The sequence below is a fragment of the Antechinus flavipes genome, chromosome 1 (assembly GCF_016432865.1).
Source record: "Antechinus flavipes isolate AdamAnt ecotype Samford, QLD, Australia chromosome 1, AdamAnt_v2, whole genome shotgun sequence".
NCBI classification, from domain to species: domain Eukaryota; kingdom Metazoa; phylum Chordata; class Mammalia; order Dasyuromorphia; family Dasyuridae; genus Antechinus; species Antechinus flavipes.
In genome coordinates, this window is record NC_067398.1 from 159,019,259 (window position 1) to 159,044,848 (window position 25,590).

At 35.3% G+C, this 25,590-nt stretch overlaps 1 protein-coding gene across 1 annotated transcript in view; it reads right to left on the minus strand.

The window, feature by feature from the left end:
• Positions 1 to 25,590, minus strand: part of SV2C (synaptic vesicle glycoprotein 2C) — a 272,898-nt gene that overhangs the window by 83,312 nt on the left and 163,996 nt on the right. Inside the window, exon 4 of the mRNA XM_051992047.1 lies at positions 21,095 to 21,246. Within this exon, the coding sequence (XP_051848007.1) occupies positions 21,095 to 21,246 (152 nt within the window). The remainder of the gene's footprint in view (positions 1 to 21,094; positions 21,247 to 25,590) is intronic.

The window sequence follows — 25,590 nt, forward strand, 5'->3', positions numbered from 1 at the left end:
GGGGAACACTCCTCATCTATATATCCATCAATATATTCATCTATCAATCCCTAAGAGTTTAAACACCTACTATGTAGCAGGAGCTGACCTGTAACCTACCTGTAAGTAATTTACAATTTATTAGAGGGAAAATACACATCTATAAGTTTATATAAAATACACAGAAAATAAATACAAGATAATTTCGAGGGAAGGCGCCAGCAGCTGGAGGGGTTAGAAAAGCCTAACATGGATAGTGATGATTGGGCTAGGCTTTGAAGAGTTTCTAAGATGTAACAGTGAAGAACAAATATTCCAGGCAGTGAGAAGAACCTGTGTAAAGGTATGGAGGTAGGAGGTAGGATATTAGGTGTGAGGAATAGCACATGTACCAATTTAGCTATGCCATAGAGCACATGAAAAGGAATCATAAATAATAAGCTGGGAGGGGGGTGAAAGCAGTGGTAGAGAACAGCTACTCCTCCTACCTAACACACCAGCTGCAATGAGAGAATTAGTTCAACCGTATTTTCATCATATTCTCTCTATGTTGTATATTTTCAAAATGTCACCATTTTCTATTTGAGGAAATAAAGCACATGGTACATCCTAATACAATATTGAGATTTCCTTAATTATATTTTCTTCCCCTCCCTCTCAGTCATAAACAAATCCCAGTTTGGGGATGTAGTTCAGAAAAGTATAAAGTGACAAAGCCCATCTACTGTTGAAATATTAAGGTGGAAACAGAAATAAAAGAGATCTGGACATACTGGCTTAATGAGGTCATTTAGAGGAAAAATTAGACAGCATTGGGAAATGGGTTTCAGAGAAAAATGGCTGATTTTAGCTTTCATTGCAATTTAGTGGTATGATCCGCATAATTTACAAATATGGAATTTAATTTTTTCTTTTAATGACTGTCAAGTGTCTCAACAGAATGGATGGCTTCATCATTCTCCTCCCCCCACTCCCATCATAAACTTGGCTCAGTATAAGGCCATTTATACACTGATGCTCAATAGCCTTTTTACTGTTGCCTTAATTGAAATTCACCAATACTAATGCTTTTTCTTCTCTAAGCTCATAAATGCATTTATATATTTCTATTTCGGCTATTCAGCGAATTACTTCCTCCTCTTTGTTCCAGTTAGTGAAATTCAAGAAATCATTCCCAGGTAAGTAAGATTGATATTTTAGAGTTATAATATAGATGCATATATATGTATATATGCATTTATGGTTTTTCTGTTATGTAAAATAAAAATAAACCAAGGATTACTTATGGAAAATTAACACAGCCCTCCTCGCTTCCTTATGGGCAATTTAGACTGCAGCTTTTTCTTAAAAGATATATATTCTATATGAAGATATTGATTTCCCAGGGATCAAGAATAATGGAGATACTTAGTCTTTCCACTGAGCTCAAAGGAGAATTTTGTTTGTGATGCCAAGAAAGATACTAATTGGCATCTTTAAATTATTGGTACTTTCAAATTACAATATAAATTTCTCAGAGACCTTGGGAATTTTATAAGATCCTATTTTCACAACTAGTAATCTTCATTGAATTTTTTTACTTAATCATTTAACTGGCATACAGAATGCCTGTATGTGTGTTTATGTTTGCAAAAGCATATGCATATGTAATGCATTCTTTTTTCTAGTCCACCCTACTGACAATAGATTTGCCATTCAGTTTTAAAGGGTCATTGCTTGTGATGATGGCTGAGACAGAAACTATGTGAATTCTGAAGGAAAAAGAATGACAGACAGGCTAAGGACCTTAAGGTCTGATGACTAAAGCCTGTGTAATGTTCTCCTGTCAGTCAGTCAATCAATCAATCAATCAAGAAGCATTTATTAAGGCCTATTACATCCTGAGGGAAAAGCAACTTGGTAGTAGGGATAGCAAACTTGATTGGAGACTTAGGTCCATGTTCCATCTCTTTCTGAAGTCAACTCATCCTTTAGTGCCCCAGTAAACTAAGGGACACTAAGATTATAGTTATTATAATCTTAAGTTAAGATTATAAATTGCAGAAGAGAGGCTGATACGCATTGGTAGAGGAAGCTCATACCAATAAATCTGCTGATTTGATGAAAAGGCAAACAAAATTCTCCCCATAAGGGACAGAAAAGGGTCCCAGACTACCTTTCAGTCATTGCTGTAGGTGTCGTGGCATTTGGCATCTGTGGATACTATATATATATTCTTTTCTTTTTCCTTTCTAATATCATTTTACTGACCAATGACCTTGACCTGAAATCATCATGGCCACCAATTATAAAGGCATAATGATGTATCAATCTGAGAGAAGACTAATATATGGTGAAGAGGAGAGTGCTGGGACGAGGAACTTTGGGTTTGATAATATTTTGTCTCAACTTCATTTTATGCTTCCTGTTTCCTCCCTCCTCATCTCCTAAAATTCCACTTGTGCTCCCAGAATTCTGAAGAAATCTGGAGAAATGATGTCATCTCTCTTGCCTTACATTATCAGACTCAGGGCAGGAGAGATGAAGGAAAAGGAGATAGGATGAAAAGATGGGGAAAAGAAAAGGCAATAATAAAAGGGAAAAATAGGAGGATCCTTTAGCACAGGAAAGGGAAAGTAGAGTTGATTTTAAAACTTTCAAAAACTGGTTTCTTTTAATTTTACATCATCTTCACTATAAAAGATATTCTTTCTCCTTGAAGAAGAGTTTTCTTCCTAACATTTCTTCATCACACATTCGTGGCTCTTGTCTCCCTCAGATAAAAGAACTGGCATAGGAGACCATCATTTTAAAGAATGCTTCCCTAACATTTGCCAGTTGATTTGTTAGATCTCTGGGAAGATTAGTCATGGTATCAAGAGGCAGTGCCATGTGATGGATAGAGACCTCAGTGCCCAGGGATTAGGGGATCGGTAATTATGGCATATGAATATACAGATTCCTACCATAATGAATGACAAATAATAATTCAGAGACACAGGAAAACTTGTATGAAGTGATAACAAATTTAGAAAAAGCCAAAAAGAGCAATAAATACAAAGACAACAATTGCATTAAAGTAATTGTAGAGTGGCAAAGAGGTCGGGGATCTTCTGACAGATCATGGCTGGGCAACCTGAGTAATCACTTAATCTCACTGCCCCAGGCAACTTGCTAATGCTACATTGCAGAGAAGGTGATGATTTTCATTAGCTGGAAGACATTTCTCCTTAAGCATTCCTTATATCAATGAAATCACAGGTCCCGGCATTCCCTCCCAGGAACTATTTCCAACCCTGATCTCTTCATAGAAAATCTTCTGAAATGTATTTGTACATTTTTACTTTTCCATTTAAAAAAGACACATTAAATGCTGTGAATATCTAAGCCTATCTGCATGGGGATGAATGACATGAGAGGGAATGCATGGCAATCGGAAGTAGAGCTGAACTAGCCCAGAACTTAGTATTCCTCTCTTAGGCAGGACTGGACACAACTCTCTAACAAGAATGGACACCATGTAGAATTATGCAGCAGCCACCATCACTAAGATTAAGTTCATCTTCTCTCAGAAAATGTATACATTATTCAGTGTCACATAGAATTTTCCCAACATGAAAAGCAACCCCTTGGTGGGAGAGAAAATGACAATTCATAACACTAACTGTTTCTCACTCACTTTATTCAACTCATATGTAAAAAGGACTTTTTGTTCATCCACAAGAGAAAATATTAATGGAAATATTCTAAATATGTCTGCCAGCACAATCAGAAATACAAAAGTATACATGTGAAAAAAAAATAATGTCCTTCACCAGAACCAAAAGCATGTCAACAGAGGCTTATTATGTAGTAGATAGATTTCAATTTCATTCTGTCTTTAGTATTATGTAGAATGCTTATCAATTGTATCCTGAATTGACTTTTGAATTTAAAAATAGAATATAACATTATTCACAAAACGGCACTGGGTTAAAGAAGGCTAGCTCAGGGTAGAGATAGGGTAGTGGATTGTAGAATATTGGACTTGAATAAAATAATCAGATTCAAATATCACCTCCTTCACCAGTTGTATATCCCTTAGAAAGTAACAGCTCCCCTGAACATCAATTTCCTCCTTTGTAAAATACAGATAATAATAGTACCTGCATCTCAGGATCGTTGGGAGAGTAAAAATATGATAATATATGTAAAGTGTTATTTCAAAACATCCAAGTGTTATATAAATGTTAGCTATTAAGAGTGTTCTAGAGGGATGCCTTAAGCCTGATAATATTTTGCCTTCTCCCTACATCATGCTTCCCTATCATTGCTTCCTGTTTTCTTTATAATAGAACCAAGAGAAGTTTTGTTGAGGTTTTCTTCTTCCCTGTGCTACATTATCCAAAGCATGAGAAAGAAGAATAGGATGATGGAGAGATAAGATGGAGAAATTATTCATTTTGGCCCCTACTCTATTTCGATGAGTATTAATCATGAATGAATCAAGAATCTTGTTTTGTTCAAATCTCAGTTCCAAACCCAGCATGGATAAGATGCCTTGATGCTTTAAAAAGTCTCCCAACCTATTTCTGTATCTCTGAACTATTCTCTTTTGTCCAATATGAGCAGATGACTATCCTATGACTACTTAGTAAACGTATTTGCCTCATGCTTCATGCTACATGTGACTGCCCTGCTGATGTTATTTTTGGTCCTCAAGAGCAAAGTCTATCAACCAAAGAAATTCTGTGTTTGTCATACTTGTTTTGTATATTTGGGTATCAAACAAACCCTATAAAAACAAGACACTGGAAGAAGGGGCATCTCAAAATTAAGGAAGATCTGAAGTCTACTTTATTAGAAGGGACAAAACTTTAATAAAGTGCTGATGATTTAGAGAGCTGTCTCAATTATTTTTCTTGTTGGATGCATAATTATAATTTCTACCAAGAGAGAAAATATTGAAAAGAAAGATAAAGTTGAGATCTTTAGCCTTTAGAGTGAAGGCTTTCTTGATTTACTCTCATGATTATGTAATATAAAACTGGGCTTCAGTGTTGACTTGGCCACCATTAATATTGACAGCTACACACTAGATTATTAAAGAGGTAATGCTGAAAAATATTTTTGAAGATTTATTATTCATGTTTGAGATCCTATACTTACTAATTGCATGACCCTGAGCAATTACTTTATTTCTATGAGTTTCAATTTTCTTATCTCTAAAATGGGGAGCTATACCTCCGTATTGTCTTGATTCCTTAATATTGTGTCTTTTTCTCTTTGCAGTTTAATGGAATTTCTAATCTATTTAAAATTTTGTTCATAAGCTTAATCCACTTAAAAATAAAAATATTTTTAAAAGATTTTAATTTACAAAGGCTAAATTCACCTGTTTCCTTGGTCTTTGCCAGTAGTCCTGACTTTATCTTACCAATGAAGGATAAGGAAGGTGCCTACGCATGTGAAAAGGTACAATCCGTTACTACTAAAGATTTCAGTATGAGAAGTTATGTCATTTGAGAGCTATATGACAATTGAAAAAAGATATCTGATCACCCAGCGAGAGTGGGCACAAACAATAGTCAGTATGAATATTTCACTGGTTTTCACACAATGTTGAGAGTTCTAAAATAAGGCCCTATCACGTGAAACAGACTTCTTAAAGAAGATTTATGCAAAGACATGGACAATGGCACCCTAGGATAAATTGGATTGATATTTATATTGATAAGATCAAACAAATTATTTTTAAATTTTATTTTTGTTACTTGCCTCTGCCCTCCAGAAATATTATTTTTATTTCTTCCTGTTTTAACTGCTTAAATACAATTTAACCAGAATTACTTTTAGGTATAACTTCAAAATGCTAGATTAATAATAGATTAATTCCAATATGTGAAATAACCACATTTACCACAGAATAAGTGAGAGTTCTACTGTCTAAACCCATTAAATAAACAAACAATAAATAATCAGGTACAGCCAACCCAACCTATTTCTTGCAACTGTAGGTTTAGTGAGCCTTGCCTGTATTTGGCATTATAATTACTAGGGTGGTTTGAAATCATTCACATAGTCTACTTTTAACATCCATCAGAGAAGCATCTCTGGCTTTTTGATTGGCTGATTGTATAGCACATGAAAACTTGAATCCATCACTAGGAACTAGAGTGAAGGGAGAGAGTAAAAAAAGAAGCAAATCAATAATCTTTCTCTTGAAAATGAAACCATGATTTATAATGCATCTATAGAATACCAGCCTTCTTATTTTTAAGGAACAGAAGGAGCAATTCTGAGAGCAAGGTCTGAGAAAAGGACCATGAAATCTAGGCAATTCTAGATACTAGCTCACTCTATTATAGTGTCCATTATAACCTAGAGGACACATGTTCATACTCTGAACCTCATTAAGTAAGGCACCTTTAGTTTGGAATCTGTAAGAATCCATCTTTGCTATTTGTGATTCTTATTGAGTAAATAATTGAAAATTCCTACAACACTTGTAGCCAAAAGAAAAGGAATAAGGGAAAACATATGTATGTTTAGGGTGCCATACTGGTAAAAGAAAAAGATCTTTCCCACCCTGCATACATCATATCTTTACATCCTGCTTCACAATAGGGCTTTGGATGGGCAAGCAGGATTCCCTATTGTTAAAACCTCCAGGCTGTCTTCCATGATCAACTTCCGAAGCAAAGTACAAGTGATTATCAAATCTTCCAGACTAATAGAGCCTTACCAACCATTGCTCAGAAAGTGACCAGAATGGTAAAATTTCAAGAGCATTAGAAGGGAGGGATGAAATCAATTCTTTATGCCAGTGTAAAGATCTTGCTTCTTTAATGCTAGCAACATAGTTCCTATCCCAGAACAAATCTGGGGCAGTATTGTTGTCTCTGTCCTATTTTAGAGAGGATTCACTTTAACTTATTTGACTCAATTTTCTCATCCATAAAATGAATTAGAGAAGGAAATGGCAAACTACTCCAACATTTTTGTCAAGCAAATTGTGACTAATTATGACCCAAATTGGTCACAGAGTCAGACATGATTGAAAAAAAATGATTAAAAGGACATTCATGCTTCTAAATGTCTCACAAATTCTGTTTGTCTTTGAGAAATTTTATGAAATCTTATGAGGGTCCCCATAAAAGATGAAAACCATAGCAGAAACATTGACTACATTAAAAAACATATACTTTATATATATAAAAAAATCTAGTATATAAGTGAATGAGGGAATTTAAAGTAAAAAAGGCTAAAGTCTCTTAATTTCAATGTTCTGGGAAGGCCACTTGATTGTACCTTTGTGAATGGAAGTAGATTTTAGTTTTGCTTTTCTTCTTTCTTGAGTATCACAGAACTGGTACCCTTAGGGAAAAAAAGTACATAGGGACACAATAACCTTTCATTTTGGCAATCTCTTATGAGAATGTTTTGGAGAAAGGGAGAGATCATTTGTCTTGGCAGACATGCCAGCCATAATAAGAAAAGAGTGCTTTGGGGCCCAGCAGAATGAGTCTTGAGATTATAGAAATCTCTCTCCTTCCACAAAGTGAGGCAAATAACATCTTGTCTGAGAAGTGAAGCCAGTGCAGTTCCAAGTATTACAACCTTTGGGAATGCTCATGATGCTTGAACAAAGAACAAGGTGAATTTATAGAAGGTATAGACTATTTTTATGTTTCTCAAGGTAAAAGTTAATTTAAAAGCACAGCAGTTAATTACTAAGGTTTTGTTAATTGTATTAATTAGAAGTTTCAGATAAAAGTTCCAATTAGGTTAATGATGAACTTAGTCAAGATATTTTGAAATCAATTCTATTTAATGGATCAAATGAACCTCCAAATAAATATTATTTCTCTTGTATTCAGAAAAAGGAAATATATAGGAAATTTAGACAAAATCCCTACATTGTGAGGATATTCTAAAGACATCATTTTATATTTGGAATAAAATTCATTAAAAAACCAACTAGATATACAAATAACACATATTTGATTTGTGGCAATTATCACAATTATTTTCAACTACTTATTCGTGATACTCTTAAGAGTAGCAAATCTTCAAGAGGGATAAATTTGAGATAATGTTGTATTTAATGGGAATAATGCTTTGTCCACCTCAACTGTGACCATAGGCACACGTCCTGAACATGCTGGGCCAAAGTGACCTGGAACTATGTGTCTCTTTTCTAAGGGAGGGACTTATCACTGGTTTTTTTATTCTTCTTTTTTTAAAGTATATGTTGACATATCAAAATTCTGATGTATAGAATCAAATATATCTGAGTTCAGTCTGCCAAAATCCTGAATAAAGTAGTGTAAAATATGAGGTAGCTCATCTCAATTTGGACCCAGAGCCAGAAACAACAACAACAACAACAACAACAATAGAATTTGCCATTTCAATTTTGGTTCCTTCCATTCCCTCTCCAACCTAGTTTAGACAAAGCAAGTCAGAACTAGAAAAGTAAGGATGAAAGGTGTATAAGGTATCCAAATCCAAAGAAAGCTTTTATAAGCAGCCATTTCTTCCCAGTAAGCTTTGAAGGTTTAGAATGAACAGCAAAGAAAAAATGAAGATACTAGTTTTGTGGTTCCCCTTCCTCTTAGGAATGCAGTAGACTAGATCTTTTATAAGTTCTATTTTTCTCTTCCCAGGGGGCTGTCAATTAGGGTAGAATGACCTTCCTTTGATTTATAACCTAACTATTCCCTGGACTTTGGAGGCTGAAACTTCCTTTGAGTTGTTTGTAGTTTGTGTCTTGCTTCCACATCAATACCTCAGTCTTTATCTCCATTCAAATAGGTGCTCCCTCTTTGTCTTGTTTGACTGTTATTCCTCCATTGTAACTTAACATTCAGCATCTTTCGCAATCAACTGCTCTGTTCTCTATCTGCCAGTCAACAGGCATTTATTAGACACTTACTATGTATGACAGGCAATGTGCTAAACACTATAGATACAGAGAAATTCAAAATAGCCATTATTTTTATCACTGGTTTGTCCCCAGCTCAGAGCTCAATTTGATGTGGGAAGAATTTCTAGAATTCACTGTTGGGTTTTAGATATTTTCCCTTTCCTGTAGAGAAAGCATGTATCCCTAGTTACATAAGAAAGAATGAGAGGATGGGAGGATGAGGTATGGGGTTTTATGGAAAGAACAAAACCAAGTTATCAAAAAATTTGAAGAACTTGCAGTTTATAGTGAGATTTTTATAAACCAGAGTAGTACTGACCTTTTCCCACTTTTTCATTCTCACTGATCTACTTTTGTAATTTCTTTCTGGTGGATGCAAACAGAAAGAGCTATGGTCCAAATCTTTAGGTGATTAGCTTACATTTTCAATGAGAAGGTGGCTTTTATTTGTCATCACTAAACAGATTTCAAAGGGGAGAGCGCAAGTGTTGAGTACTTCCTGCAATTTTGCAGACCACAGAATCCCTTAAACACGGTGAGGGCAGTAAAATGGATGCCTTTAGCATCTAGATGATGCTATATTAGCCCCATCCTACCTAAGTAGAGAGATAATGTACTTTGAAAAGTGTGTAGAGATGGAAGAAATGATGATGACTAAACTCATAGCTATATTTATCACTATGAACACTTCACTAAGACTTACTTTGGAGCCCCTCATGGGAGAACTACTTCTGAGACATAAATAACAGCCCTTCACCAAAGGAAATGGCTCTCCTGTAGTCATGCTTCAAAACCCTTTAAAGATCTTATCATCATTGCTTTTCAGTCTAATTTGCTCTTAGGATAAAAAGAGAACAGTGAAAGTAAGTTACTGTGACAGAAAATGCTCTTAGATTTAGAGATGGAAGAGACACTAGAGGCTATAAAAAGTCCAACTCTCTTATTTAATAGAAAAGGAGATTGAGAGCCAGAGTTTAAGTGACTTGTTTAAAAAAAAAACACCTGTTGATGGTTAGTATCACATTCAAGATTTGAATTCAGTTCATCTGATTCCAGGCAGAATATCTAAAAGTTTTGTGCAACACAAGAAAACGTGGATCCTCAGGCAAGTATAGAAGTTACTTATAGAAGTGGATTCTAAGGTACCAAACTTTTCCTTAGCATTCCATATAAAGGGTATATGGAGTTTATATTATTGACTCTAAATACCCAGATTGTTGGGAATAGACCTAGGAATTTTGGGGCTGTACTGCTTGTTGTATTTATTAAATAAGGATCATTGGAGGAAAGCAGATTATAGGACTGTAAACTTACTCTACAAGATAACTCATTCTATATGCCTAATAGAGATTTCATGATGTGTAACTAGTATGCAGGAGAGGAATTTTAGAACTAGTTATATAGCTGTGGTGAGCCAATGAAAACTGATTAAGTCATCAATTGAGGAAGAATAGTGAAAGAAGAGAAAAAGGATCAAGATCAGAGACTTGGGGTGCTGCCCAAGGATGTCCTGGATGATGAGTCAGCAAAGGAGACTCGGGAGAAGGAGAACCAAGAGTGAACAGTGTCATGACAACTAGAGAAAAGAGCATCATCGGGAGGAGAAAGTAATCATCAGTGTCAAAGACTATAGAGAGGTCAAGGAGAAGGATCGAGAAAAACGCCATAAGATTTACATCTAAAACAATAGTAACTTTTAAGACGGCAGCTTTAATTGAGTAAGAAGTTGTGGATAAAGGAGAGGCTGCAAATATGAGAGACTCAAAGTATGGTGGTCCTTGCCATAGAAATGGGAAAGTTCAGTAAGAAGGAAGATTTTTTTTGGGGGGGAAAGATAGTATTATAACCATTCCATGCACATGTTTCTGCTAATCACTGCTAATGGCTCTTTCCCAACAAAACAAACTAAAAGTGTATGGATGTTTATGTGTGCATGTATGTGTGAGATAGAAACAGAGAAAGAATGACTTGCTCACTGGTTACTTCTTCACAGGAAAAAATCCTCAAGGGCTGGAGGCCAAGGTCTGAGAAATTTGGGAAGCAGGGGAATTTACCTTTGTGGCTACTGTCAAGGCTTTATTCCATTTATAATATATCCTTGTTCTTGGAGTTAATGTAATATTGTTCCTTGAGTCAAGTCTTAAACACAGGCAGATGTCTAGCCATGGGAAGGACTGGAGTAAAGGAAGAGTTAAAGGGTATCTTATAGTTGTATTGAAGGCAAGAGTTGGAGAATGGCTATCATGAGGATGTAAACCATCTCCTTAATTTGACTGGACAAATATTTAACCCTTAGAGCAAAGTCACAACCTTCTACGGACCACAACCTTTACTTTGGAGATCACTGAGAGACAAAACAAAACTTAGATCACTTCTCCTCTCTTCAGTTCTTCATCCTTTTTGTACTTTGCTCCCTGTGCTTGTCACAATCTATCCCCTAAACCACTGAAAGGTGGAAAACTAAGGAAATCATAGCTAGCATAAGGGAAGGTCCAGCAAGACACTGGTGAAGACATAAAAGAAATTATGTTTTCTTTCTTTATCTTAAATGCTCTCCATTTATTTGTCTGCTCATAATAAGTGACTGTCATGATCTGCTCTGAAAGTGAACATACAATGAATGGTTCCTGGTGCTGCAGACTTCCAGCTATGAAGTGCATTTCTATTGTAGTGGACTATTATCTCCTTGAGAACAGAAACTATGCTCCTTTGTACTTTTGTATCTCTAGTCCTAGCACTGGACTTGGTGTTATTTAATAAATATTTATTTAATAAATAGTGACTCTTCCTTGAGATGCTGTTGGCTTAGATCTATGAGGAGAAGCAGGTATCATGGGTTTCATTCTCCTCTAAGGTAGGAAAGAAGCATTCATTCATTCATGGAATTCTGGTTTTTCCTACCTGCCTAAGAGCACGATTTTCCAGGGTCTGAAAATAACCATACATTTTTGTGAAAAAAAAATTTTCTAGTTACAATTTAAAGGTAACTAAAGGCTTCCTTCATGAAACAAAGCCTTGAAAAACCAATGTGTAAAAAAATCATATTATAATTATTAATTTTTTTTATTTTAGTAAAAGTTAATCAGAAAAGTCCCATGATTTCATCCTTTCTTTTTGGAAATGTTTTACAAATAATGTTAGTTCATTTTTCCTGCCATAGAAAAAAAAGCATATTGAACATAATTGATTTTTTCTTTAAACATTCAGGATTCTAGAAGGCCTTAGGACCATTCATCACTGCTTTGATATTTTGATGGATCCATGAGCTAATCAATGAAGATATTTTCTCCACTAGCAGAAATTACAATTTATCTATGCTTCTTAACCAGTGCTATTTTGTCCTTGCCTTTCTCTATATATCCTCCACAGAAGATTTGGTATGGTGGAATCTTTCATTTGTAGATCTTCAGGACAGCATTTGAACTGCCAATCTTTTGAAGACTGGCCCATCTCAAACATACAAAGGAAGACAACTTTTATGGCATTTACTCCAGAAAATCTCAGATGGTGAAAGTTGGAAGGAATTATAGGATCTATATCACCTAACCAGCATGAGATCAAGACCCTTTCAACATTCTCAACAAATTCTTATTCAGTCTTCACTGGAACAACTCTACTGATAGGGAACCCATTATTTCCTGAAGCAAATTATTCTACTTCAGAATGGTTTTAATTGCTGGGTAGTTTTTCCTGATGTCAAATCTAGATTTACCTCTTTGCAATTTCCCTTTATTGTTTCTAATTACAACCCATATTAAAGGCTGAATAGGTCTAATTCCTCTTGATAACCCTTCAAATTCTTAGAGATAGCTTTCTTTTCCAGATAAAATATCCCTAGTTCTTCAAGTAACTCTTATAGAGTATAGTCTCCAGTCCTCTCACCATTCTTCCTCCTTTCTTTTTCAATAGCCAGCTTATTAATATCTTTCCTAAAATACTATGCCCAAACTGAACATGTATTCCAGAAATGATAAGCCTGGAGCTGAGTATAACACTTACCTCCATAATTTTAGACAACAAACTTCTATCAATGTATATTACATTTTTGTTTGTCATGTCACTCTCTTGCTTCCTAATTATCTTGTGGTCCATTTAACTGCATTTGACTGTTGTCTAGTGATGGCTTTCTCATCCTTATAAGGTCAATTTTTAAAAACTACATAGACCTTTAACTTATGCTTTTTGAATTTCATCTCATTTATTTTGCCCCTAATTCTGATCTGTTGAGATACTTTTTGAATCATGAATATTATTTGATGTTATAGGTATTCCTCTCAGCGTTGTCTCATCTAGAAATTTAACAGTCTTCAATTTTATTTTAAACATCATAGGACCAAGGATTAATCCCTGGGATTCCCCTAGAGCCCACTCTCTAGCTTGACAACAGATCTTTGACTCTCTAGGGCCATCTAGCCCCTATTTCCATACTGTCTACAAGGATAACATGGGAAACATTTTAAAATCATTTGTACATATCTAAGAATGTTATATGCATAACATTCTCGTAATTTATCAGTCTAATAATCATGACAAAAAAAAAGAAACTAGGTTCGTCTAACATGACTTCTTGATAGACTATATTAGATTTTAGTGATTACTTCTTCACTTTCTAAATGCTCACTGGCCATCTCCTTCATAATGTGATCTAGAATTTGATCAAGAGTCTAATTTAAGACCACTGAACTATAATTGACAAATGATACTCTCTCCTTGTCCCTCCCTCCCCTCTTTTAAAAATCAAAACATTTCTCTTTCTCTAATTCTAGCACTTAACACAGTGTCTGGCACATAGTAGTATTTAATAAATGTTTATTGATTGATAGTCCTGAGGTTCCTCTCCTATTATCCAAGACATTTCAAAGAACAATGATAGTAACTCATTAGTCACTATCTGCCAGCTATTTTAGTACCTGTAGAAACAGTTTATATAATACCCATCACACTGAGAGCATTTAGGTTCCTTTTATCTATCTTTAATTTCAGCTTATTTTTGTTTTATTCTATCTAATAGAATAGAAAGATCAGGAAGCTAAGTGGTATAGTGTATAGAGTGCAGGGAAGGAAGACTCTTCTTCCCAAGTTCAAATACAGGGTCTGAAAATAACCACACATTTACATGAAAATCCTGGGCAAGTCACTTAACGCTGTATTTTTCTCCTCTATAAAATGAGCTGGAGAAGGAAATGGCAAAACCCTTTAATATCTTTGCTAGGAAAACCCCAAAATAAGGTCATGAAGAATCAGACACGACTAAACAATAACACAAAAATCATTTGCCTTAGAAGTAAAAGAATTAAATAGTTTGGCCTTCATGCAGTCAGCCATTATCATCATCTTATCTTTTTTTTGAGCCTCCTCTTGACCTCAACAGAATTTTAAAAAAAACACCCCAAATCTGTTTTTCTTAACATTCATATCTATTATCACTTCATCCTTGGCTTTAATATTTCTGAAACTATTCTTGCTATGCTATTTTGTATTTATGTTTGTTTTCTTTTGTCCATATTTTATGTCCATTTAAAAAATCTTTTCCTTCAACTTTTTACTCAAAAGCTTTTAAAATTTTATTATTGAAAAATTTTAATCTGAACTTAAAATGCCAAAAGGAAAGTATTCTCATATATCTTACCACAAAGAGATTTCTTATGAAATATTATTTTGTATACTATGCATTATCTTTTTAAATTCTAGTTTAAAGATATGCAAAATATTTAAGGAATGAACATAGATAATACAAGTCCAGAAGTTATTCTATAATGCATAACTGGTCAAAGGATAGGACCAAGAACTCCACAGCTATGGAATGATTGGCACATTAATAGAATTAGCAGAACTATGACTTAGTCCTACCATTCTAGAAAGAAATTTGGAATACAGCTAAGAGAGTGGCTAAAATGGACCATATCCTTTAACTCAAAGATACTTCCATTAGACATATACTTCAACAAGCTTAAAGATAGAAGAAATGATCTTTTATATATCAAAATACTCATAGTAGCACTTTTTGTTGTATAAAGAACCAGTAATATGATATATACTTATTGATTACAGAATACTAACACAAATTTTGGTATATGAATGTGATAAAATATTACTGAATATAACAATTGATAACTATGAAGAATATAAAGAATCAGGAAAAAACATGTGAATAGACATGAAGTAAAATAAGCAGAACTAAGAAAACAAGTGCAATGTCCACAATAATGCAAATGGAAAGAACAACAGAAAAATGAACATTTTGCAATTATAATGATCGAGCTTGGCCCTGAGGAAGAAGTGAGAAAATACATCATCCCTATGTTTGCAGAGGTTGGATATGGATGGCAAACATGCTATCATATTTGGTTGGTAAGTTGATTGGTTTCCTTGCTCTTTATTATAATGAATGGCTCTGTGAGAATAGAAGGGATGGGGATATATGTGGAAATGAAGATGATTTAAAAGTAAAAATAATGATAAAAATATTTGTTAATAAATGAGTTCCTTCTGCAGAAGATATTTATTTCTTTAGGCACTAACAATTTTTCTCTTATTTGAATAATTTCTTTTCCTCTCCACATTTTCTCTATCACTTACTTTCTGACTCCCTCCATTCTGTTTGTTGTTTCCTTGGGAGCTGAATCTTAAAGGTTGCTACCACATTGGACAATTCACAGTTCACCAGCCTAGATTTCTGCCCCAAGTGACTTTTGTGTGGTCAGAATTGCCCCACCTGGATGCTGTGCTCCTTCCTTCAGGCTTGGTGGAGTGCTGCATAGTTTTACCAACACCCCTACACACCCCCTACATAGGCAGCATTTTGTTTTGGTGACCTGTCCCTCTGTTCCTCAATGCACTGGTAGTTCAGAGCTTTGCAGTGTCCCCCTCCTCCTTGCCCCTGGCATAAACATTACAGAATTTTGCAGCACTGATTCTACAGGGTTGTAGTCCCTAATCAGGCTTTTTCTCCCAAAGGGATGTGGCTAAGCCAGCTATTGTGACCTGAGCAAAGTTTCATAGCTCTGAGCTGCGGTCTCCATGGTGCTGGAAAGAAGAAGGGTAACCATGGTGGATGTGGGTTTTATTTTAAGCCTATATAATGTCCTTGGGTATGCTAGGACATCTCTCCATCCTATCTTATAATCAAGCTGCTCACAAACATTTGCTTTTTTTGTCCTTTTTCAATACCTGGAATATACATTTGTATTTTATTCTCTTTCTTTACCTTTCCATGTTCCCATCTCTTTAATGCAAGAAAACTTCTAAAAATAAAAAGTAGCTCATTCTCATTTTCCACGGATGCTGGCTCTGTCCCTTTGTGTTCCTCATCTTGGCCCTGAGTGAAGATGCAGTGAAAGGGAAGCTAACAAAATGCAGCAACACCGTGCTGCATGCGGCACTGAGTCCTGTGATTTAGTAGCTGAAGGCTGTCTGTGCCAGGGACAAGCTAAAAAGAGAAGCTTCCTAAGTAGCTAATCAGATGCCCTGGTTATGTAACATAATGCACACTAACAGTCTGGCAGAGGAATGGAGGAGGACACCTTGTATGATTCGCAAGAAGCTTTAAGAGTAAAAATGACGACATTGGGTTTAATGGAGTGGCTATTCTCCAAATGAACAACAGCAGCAACACTAAAGGGGACTGGAACTAGATTGGAATTGGAGGAAATACAATTCTATTATGCAGTAGAATAATGTTTCCTAGTTCTTCTCCAATCTCCTTGTTCCTAACTGGTATAATGCCAAAACTTTAATTTCATGCTGATCTCCCTTATCCTTTTCCTTTCTATTTTGGCCAGAAGTCCCGAGGGTCTTCTTTTCCCAGATTGGATTTTTTTCTTTTTTGGACTAGGTAAAAAAGGCCATTATTTGCCTCATTTCTTACCTAGTCTTAATCAGTGAATTGGCAATGCCTTAGACAAACTGAGACCTGGTTAAGATCTTAGCTTAAAAAAAATCAAGGTTTCCCACTATATCCAGGGCCATCTCCAGTCAGCCTGATCTATATCTGGCCCCTGGACCCAGATGGTTCTGGAGGAGAGAATAAGACTGGTGACTTTGCCCAGTCCTCCCTCACTTCAGTCCAATTCACTTGAATGTCATAGCAACACCTCCATGGTGTCATGGTCAGCTTCTAAATTAAGGACAAATAGTGAACTATAACAGCAGCTTAACAATATAACTTTTCTTTTGGGTCAACAGACAAATCTCCTTCTAAAATTACATTTTGTGTTTGATGTAAATTTATTTCTGATGTGCATAGGGAAATATTAGGATCAGCCATGATAACTATACCCTGAAACTCCCTATGACTAAGAATTTTGCAGAACTAATTTATAGTCTCTAGTATTTATCTCTACCCTCACTTGTTACCCACCCCATCCCCAACTCAGTGCCTGGAATATTCTAGAAGATTAGTGTTTTTCAGTGATTAATTCCTAGGAGGAATTAAGGGCAAAAAAAACGATTTAAAAGGTACTCAGCTCTGGTTTTGTTACCATCAGCCCACTGCATTATTATGGAACTTCTCACTTTTCTTATATAATGAGAAAACTGAAATTTAGTTGCTTTTAGGGCAGAGAAGAAAGGGCCAAAGTTTTTCCACTATAGGACAAGGGAGCTAAACTTTGAGGCAGTGGTGAGGGGGCAGTAGAAACAAGAAACAAAAGCCAGTAGAAATTATTGTTCCAGAACTAAAAGGCCCCAGACACTTAGAGAAGTTTCAGTATGAAACAAGCATAGTTTTGAAGTCCAGAAACTCAATCAATATTGATTGATATAATCTGCCTATTCCTAAAATATCCTTAATCTGGAATGGTCAAATGCTTCTGGAGAAAAATCTCCAAATCATATTTACTACAAATTTATGCTACCTATCCTTAACTGGATCTTTCCTCATTCTCAGCATATTCTCTGATTTCTCTCCTGGCCAAATGTATATTGATTTAAAATTTTATAATCCTGTTGTCTAAAAGAGATACTTGAGGACAGCTAGATGCAATGGATAGGGCACTAGCTTTGAAATCAGGAGACTTCAGGAGAATCTGACCTTAGGAGAATCTGAGTTCAAATGCGACCTCAGGTACTTGACACTAGCTATGTAACTCTGCACAAATCACTTGACCTTTATTGACTTGAAAAATAAAAATAAAAATTTAAAAGAGATGTTTAAGCAGTATTATATAGGGGAAAATATATTGATTATTAGTTAGAAAATGGTTTTAACAATATTCACAAAACTATTAATGTGGCTAATTCTCTACTTCTAGACCTTAAGTTTCCTCATCTGAAAAAGGAGAAGTTTGGATTACCTGATTTCAAGGATCCTTCTAACTTTAAGAATCTGGAAAAGAATGAATCAAAGGTCATAAAAATGGGAGAATAGCTAACTAGGGCCTGGAACTGGCCATGTGATAAGTATGCATTGAGTCAAAAAAAAAAAAAAAGAAACTGAAAAGTTGAACCAAGAAGTAAAGAAAAAAGAAACAAAAGTCTTGTTTCAATTTAGAATCAATATGGCAATAGTATAGGAAATCAGCTTGTTTAGTTTGCCCTAGGTCAGATGCCTAAGAAAACAAGCAGAAGAAATTTTGGATCTTAGAACCAAAAGGACAAAACAATAAGCTTGAGATATTAGAAGATTAGGGAGAGATCGATTTCAGCCTAAATCTGGGGATGTGGTTGGTACCCTTCAGAAAAGATGATTCTACCAAGAACCAGGGAATGAAAGCCATAGTCTAGTAGTCTAGGGGCAAATCAAAATGGAAAGAGTGATGTAAAGTAAATTCCTATTTTGTAACTTATTTTTGTACCTAGAATTTGTCTTTGTCCCAACTCCCACATTGCTGAAGAAAGCAAATCACTTCCATTTTCCCTTTTCTCTATAAATGAAACCATAACACAAGGAAATTGAAGCTAAATAGAAAAACAGCTTGGAAGTATTCTTCAAAATGTTAAGTTAGTCATACATCCAATAGCTACAAGAAAAATAATTTAATAAGGCATTCAGTCACTTCACCTTGTAGTGGTCACAAATAGCACAAGCAAAAAAGACCAGCATGAAGATAATCACACTTTATATGCTGTGAAGACCTTGACAGGATTATCCAGTTTAGATCAATATCTGACTTTGACACTCAGTGACTTTAATATAGAATAAAGGAATAGGATATAGGATAATAGGATATAGGAATAGAATAAGAAAATAATAAAAAAATAAGGTTCATCCCTAAGAAATAATATCTCAGAAGATGTTTTCCATAGGAGAAAAATACAGTTATCACTTCCAGACATGGAGGTTAGGCTGCCATCTGGAAAGTCCTCTTAAAATTTTTGACTCTCCCTTCATATTAGAGAAGTCTAAGTCATTATGGCACTAAATGATAAAATATATTGAATTGAACAATTATATATATAATATATACATATATATAATATATATGTGAAATGCATTTCTGAGTTTCTAAAGTTTTTCTGCATCATCTGCTGGATTTCATGAGTTGTCTGCAGCTTCTGAAAAACTCCCCCCAAATTCCCATTTAAATTCTTAAGCTGACCCATGATAAATTTGAAGCCATGATGGAGAAAGTTATGATGTAGAAGGGATAACTGTAGTCTTCTTACTCTATATGACTGGATAAAGCCGTGACAATTTTTGTTCAATCTCTTCAGGTAAGTGAAGTTAAAAGGGAATAAAGGCTGAGGTTCCAGTATCACAATCAAACTGATGAACTCCCTTAAATTTGTCTGGTGGTGGAAATAAATAATAACATCAAAAAAGAGTAGTGTACATATTTAATCTTCTCTTTGGAATTATTTCTGGCATTTTGACAAAATGGTGCCAATGAACCCCCAATATATTAGTCCAAAATCCAATATTTTTGCCCTGCACTATAAACTCAATTTAAAAATTGGAAAATTTCTTTTTTATCAATCTTGATTAGGAAGACACTCTTTTAGGATTTGTTTGTTTCTTTTTTCATGTCTGTTTTCCTTCAATTAATCAGAATAATAAGTGAAGCCAAATACAATTCCACAACTTAAGATGTAACAATTTGTAATGTGTCATGATTTATGTCATGAAATCAAATTTTATAAAAGGAATTCTAATACAAAACCACATTCTATAACAAAGCACATTTTAATCAAGGTGGAAAGATTATTTCGTTTGAAGTTAGAAGATCTTTAATTAAGAGTCCTGCTTTTGACATTCATTAACTGTGTAATAATACTACTTACCTGCTCTGAGCTTTAATTTTCTTATCTGGAAAATAGTGATGACTTGCTCTACTTACTCTTTGTTGTGAGAAAAAAAAGTGATGAGAGCTAATATTGTGGTTCTAGAATGCAAATGACTTTTATTAGACATAGAATTTAATGTTGGGAAATCTGGAAAAATCAAATGTATTTCCATCTGACTTCAATAATTGAAAAATTTTAATTTGATTAATTTTTTTTGCAAAAAATAGTTCAATTTTATTTAGTTAGCTGCTCAAACACAATCAAAATGAGCTTCCTTTATTGCTTCCCCTGAGGTTTATTACAGGGTTGCTGTTGGTTTCACCTGAATATAATCATTTTTTCACATGTTGGTACTGCCTAACCATTAATCAGAAATACTATGTCTTTAGAAGTGGAAAGGACAATTCCTTATTACCTTGACATAAAGAACCACGGAAGGAAACTGAGGAAGATGAGAATGACCAGATGGGAAAACAGACAGAACCAGTCAATTTTCAATTATCTGTGGTAGATTATCCTTTTTGTGAATTATTTGTGAAGATTTTGACTTCATTCCAGATATTCATCTTAGTTCTGAGTTATTAACCATTGGATAGATACCAGATTGAGGGCTAAACTTGGCACCGAGGGAATGAATGTGTGTGTGTGTGTGTGTGTGTGTGTGTGTGCGTGTGTGTATGTCTCCCTCCTTTCTGAGATATATAACAGCATTTCCAGAGCAAAAACAAATGGTGTTGCCACAGCAGGTGTTTTGGATAATATTTGTCTTTTCATTCCACCACTGTGGGTCTCATGGAGTAGAGGAAAAGAACAACATGCAGTTCATATCCCTGTTGATCAGTTCTTAAATTGTCCAGCTATATAGAAATGAGCTAAGGAACCAAAGCAGATTAGATGGAGAAATTTGCACGTGCCCTTGTTCTTAGGTTGGCAACTCCTGGTAGTAAGAAATAGGTTGGAAAAAACCCATGAAGTATATACTCCAATAAAAAGCAAACATCTTACCGTAGTGGGGGATAATGGCCCAAGCCATAGCTGAGGCATAAATGCCTCCAATCATCCAGAACATGCAGAGCCAGCTCAGGTGTTCCCCTCGTTTCTCTCGGGCAAGTACTTCAGCAAAATAGGAAAAGACAGTTGGCACAGCTCCTCCAATCCTACCAAGAGATAAGAGAAGGGCATGAAAATTAGGGTAGAAAATGTAGACCCTGTGTAAAGTGAAAGTCTTGAATAATTTTCCCTTCTTAGTGACAGATTGAGGTCATTGGGGTGGGAAATGACATCTTATCAGACTTTAAATTAGCCTTTTTACTAAGCTTTTATTATTTTTACTTTTTATTTTATTTTATTTTTTTTTTATTGAGGCAATTGGGGCTAAGTGACTTGCCCAGGGTCACACAGCTAGGAAGTGTTAAGTGTCTAAGGTCTCAGGTCTTCCTGACTTCAGGGCTGGTGCTCTGTCCACTGTGCCACCTAGCTGCCTCCTAAGTATTTTTTTTTAATTATAGTAGCACAAAGAAGAAAGGTTAAAGAAGCATGCTTATTAGGAAAAGGTAGTCTAACAAGAAAGCACTGTAATACAACAGAGAAAATACTGACTTTGGAATCAGAAAATCTGAGTTCAAATCCAGCCTATGTGAAACTGGGAAGGATATTTCTTCATCTGGAAAATTAGGGGTCTAGACTAGATGGTCTCTGAGCTTTCTTCTCCTTCTAAATCAAGAATTCTTAACTTGGAGTTGATGGATTGATTTCAAGTTTGTCGACTCAAGGGGAAAGATCTTTTGATAACAATATTTCAACATAGTTGATTTCATTTGTGAGTGTATTCATTTTATTTTATTCATTAAAAACATTATTCTGAGAAAAGTTCCACAGGCTTCAGCAGATTGTCAAATGAACCCAAAACTCAATAAAAATGAAGAATTTTTGCCCTATGTTAATGGTCTTCTGACCTGGAGTCAACATAGCATCAAACTCTGAATTGGTCTAAGATTTGACAAAGCTTCAGTTCCAAAGCAACAGTGTGGCTGAGAACCTTTTATTTGCTATGGATGCTAATTCCTGAGAAGGAAAATCTTCTTGTGGCTTTTCTTTGAGTTTTGAGCAAATTTTTCATTTGTGTACCCTGATTTCACTTAATAAGAAAATATAAGCAAGGACTAGAAGGCTAGGGGTACAAGAAAAATGGCATGGTGATGGAGGAATTCTTGTCACAAAGTAATACTTAATAAAATTCTTTTTATTCATTCATTCATGTAGTGTTTAACATGAAATGGAAGATAAGATCTACGATGAGGCTTTCAAGGAACTCATTCTACTATGATTAAAGTAAAATTTCCCATTAACTCAACTCAGTAACGAACAGAAGCTTACCACTGAACAGTATATCATCTAGGATGGATTGATCATCAGCAACCATGGACCCTAGGCTCATTTCTCAAATTCTAGTCTTTTCATTGTTATTAAGTTATGTCAGCTGTGTCAAATGGACTTCATGAGTTCATTTGGAGTTTTTTTGGCAAAAATATTGGAGTAGTTTGCCATTTCCTTCTTCAGCTCATTTTACACATGAGAAAACTGAGGCAAACAAGGTGAAGTGACTTGCTCAGTATCTGAAGCCTGATTTGAACTCAGAAAGAGGAGTCTCCCTGACTCTAGGCCTAGTACTCTCTCCACTGTGCCACTAGAATACAAAGGATTAAATCAAAGTTCCCCTTCTTCCCCCAGATTTGTAATTTCATTAATGTGGAGGAACTCTTGGTATGGTAACTCTTTTAAACTGATATAGATGGGCTATTCTCTTTTTCCATTTTGCCAAATTTATTCTTTTTTTATTATAGCTTTTTATTTATAAGATATATGCATGGATAATTTTTCAGCATTGACAATGCAAATCCTTTTGTTCCAATTTTTTCCCTCTTTCCCCCCACCCCTTCCTCCAGATGGCAGGTTGACCAACACATATTAAATATGTTAAAGTATAAGTTAAATACTACATATATATATACATGCCCATACAGTTATTTTGCTGTACAGAAAGAATTGGACTTTGAAATAGTGTACAATTAGCCTGTGAAGGAAATAAAAAATGCAGGTAAACAAAAATAGAGGGATTGGGAATTCTATGTAGTGGTTCATAGTCATCTCCCAGAGTTCTTTCACTGGGTGTAGTTGGTTCAATTCATTACTGCTCTATTGGAACTGATTTGGTTCATCTCATTGTTGAAGAGGGCCAAGTCCATCAGAATTGATCATCATATAGTATTGTTGTTGAAGTCAAATTTATTCTGTAAGAAGTTGTTTTCTTCAGTATATATATTTTTCCCTTTTTTCCAAATTTATTTTTTAAAGGGGTTGTTTTCTTCAGTCAATTTCTGTGATTCCTTTTCCAAGCTGCTAGTTTCCCCCCAAACTTTCATAATTCTCCTGCATAGCTCTCATTTCTTTTTCCTATTTTTCTACATCTCTTTTAAAATCCATTTTTGAACTCTTCCAAGAGAATCTTGCTAGAGATCAGTTCGCATTCTCCTTTGAGGTTTCATCTGAAGGCATTATGTCTTTGCTAGCCTCTTCTGGGTTTGTGTTCTGGTTTTCCCTGTCTCCATAGTGCTTTCTATATTCAGAACTCTTTTTGCCTTTTTGCTCATTTTTAAAAGTTGAGGTCTGAGATGACAGGAAAAAATAATGCTGAATGTTGGAGGGAATGTGGGAAAACTGGGACACTGATGCATTGTTGGTGGAATTGTGAATACTTCCAACCATTCTGGAGAACAATCTGCAATTATGCCCAAAAATTTATCAAACAATGTATACCCTTTGATCCAGCAGTGCTACTACTGGGCTTATATCCCAAAGAGATACCAAAGAAGGGGAAGGGACCTGTATGTGCCAAGATGTTTATGGCAGCCCTGTTTGTAGTGGCTAGAAACTGGAAAATGAATGGATGCCCATCAATTGGAGAATGGTTGGGTAAATTGTGGTATATAAATGTTATGGAATATTATTGTTCTGTAAGGAATGACCAGCAGGATGAATACAGAGAGGCTTGAAGAGACTTACATGAACTGATGCTAAGTGAAATGAGCAGAACCAGGAGATCATTATATACTTTAACAACAATACTATATGAGGGTGTATTCTGACAGAAGTGGATTTCTTCGACAAAGAGAAGATCTAACTCAGTTTCAATTGATCAATGATGGACAGAAGCGGCTACACCCAAAGAAAGAACACTGGGAAATGAATGTAAACTGTATTTTTGTTTTTCTTCCCAGGTTATTTTTACCTTCTGAATCCAATTCTTCCTGTGCAACAAGAGAACTGTTCGGTTCTGCACACATATATTGTATCTAGGATATACTGTGACCTATTTAACAGGTATAGGACTATTTGCCATCTGGGGGAGGGGGTGGAGGGAGGGAGGGGAAAAGTCAGAACAGAAGTGAGTGCAAGGGATAATGTTGTAAAGAAATGTTTTCAAAATAAAAAAAATAGTAAAAAAAAAAAAGAAAAGAAAAAAAAAAGTTGAGGTCTGCTTCTACAGCACAGAGAGATTGTCCCAAGCTTCTTTTGCAGGGGGACAGAAGTCTCTTACTGACTGAACTGGGGCTAGTGGTGTTAGAGGCTTTCTCACTGCATTGTTGGGGTTTGGGGACCTACAATTTGCCTTCTGCAGTTGCACTGGAGGTCTCACAGTCTGCTGATCCACTGGCTTTCTGAACAAACATAGAGTAGCCAATGCTGTAGTATTTTGGCTAATAGTCTCTTACTAGATTCCCTGAACTGGTTGGAGCTGCACTTGCAATGGGCCCCATATGCTCTGAAGTCCTTCCTAAATATTTTAAGCTGGAAAATTATTATACTCTGAATGTCTGTGGGTTCTGTCACCCCCAAAATCCATTCAGAGGCTTGATCTAGTTGATTCTGAGGGAAACTGGGGAGAACTCAGGAGAATATCTACTCTCAACCCTCTTGGCTCTACCCCCTATAAGCTGCTCTTCTGTAACTTATCATTTAAGAGTCTGAGGGGTAGCACTGAGATATTAAACTATTTGTTTATAATCATATAGTAATAGCAGGATATGATTCTAGGTCTTCTGGATTCCTTTATCCACTATCTTTCAAATATGAAAACAAGAATATGGAGGTAATTTGAAAACTAAAAATGTCATCCAAACAAAAAAAGGTTGTATATAGAATTATACATCAATATGAACTGAAAAGGCTGAGACACTAGAATACAGATTAAGATACAGAGACTCCTTTTCTAGAAACCTGATTAAAATGGTCTATAGTGATTAATCTGGGAGACTTTAAGTATATTTCTGACTTGAAAATAAAGTGGCCCACTAAATATCTTCATAAGAACTCTTTCAGCCTCACAATCTTTGTTATCAAGAGTCTCTGTAAAGTGAATGCAAGTGATAATGTTGTAAAAAATTACCCAGGTATATGTTCCATCAATAAAAAGTTACAATAAAAAAGTCTCTGTATAATAT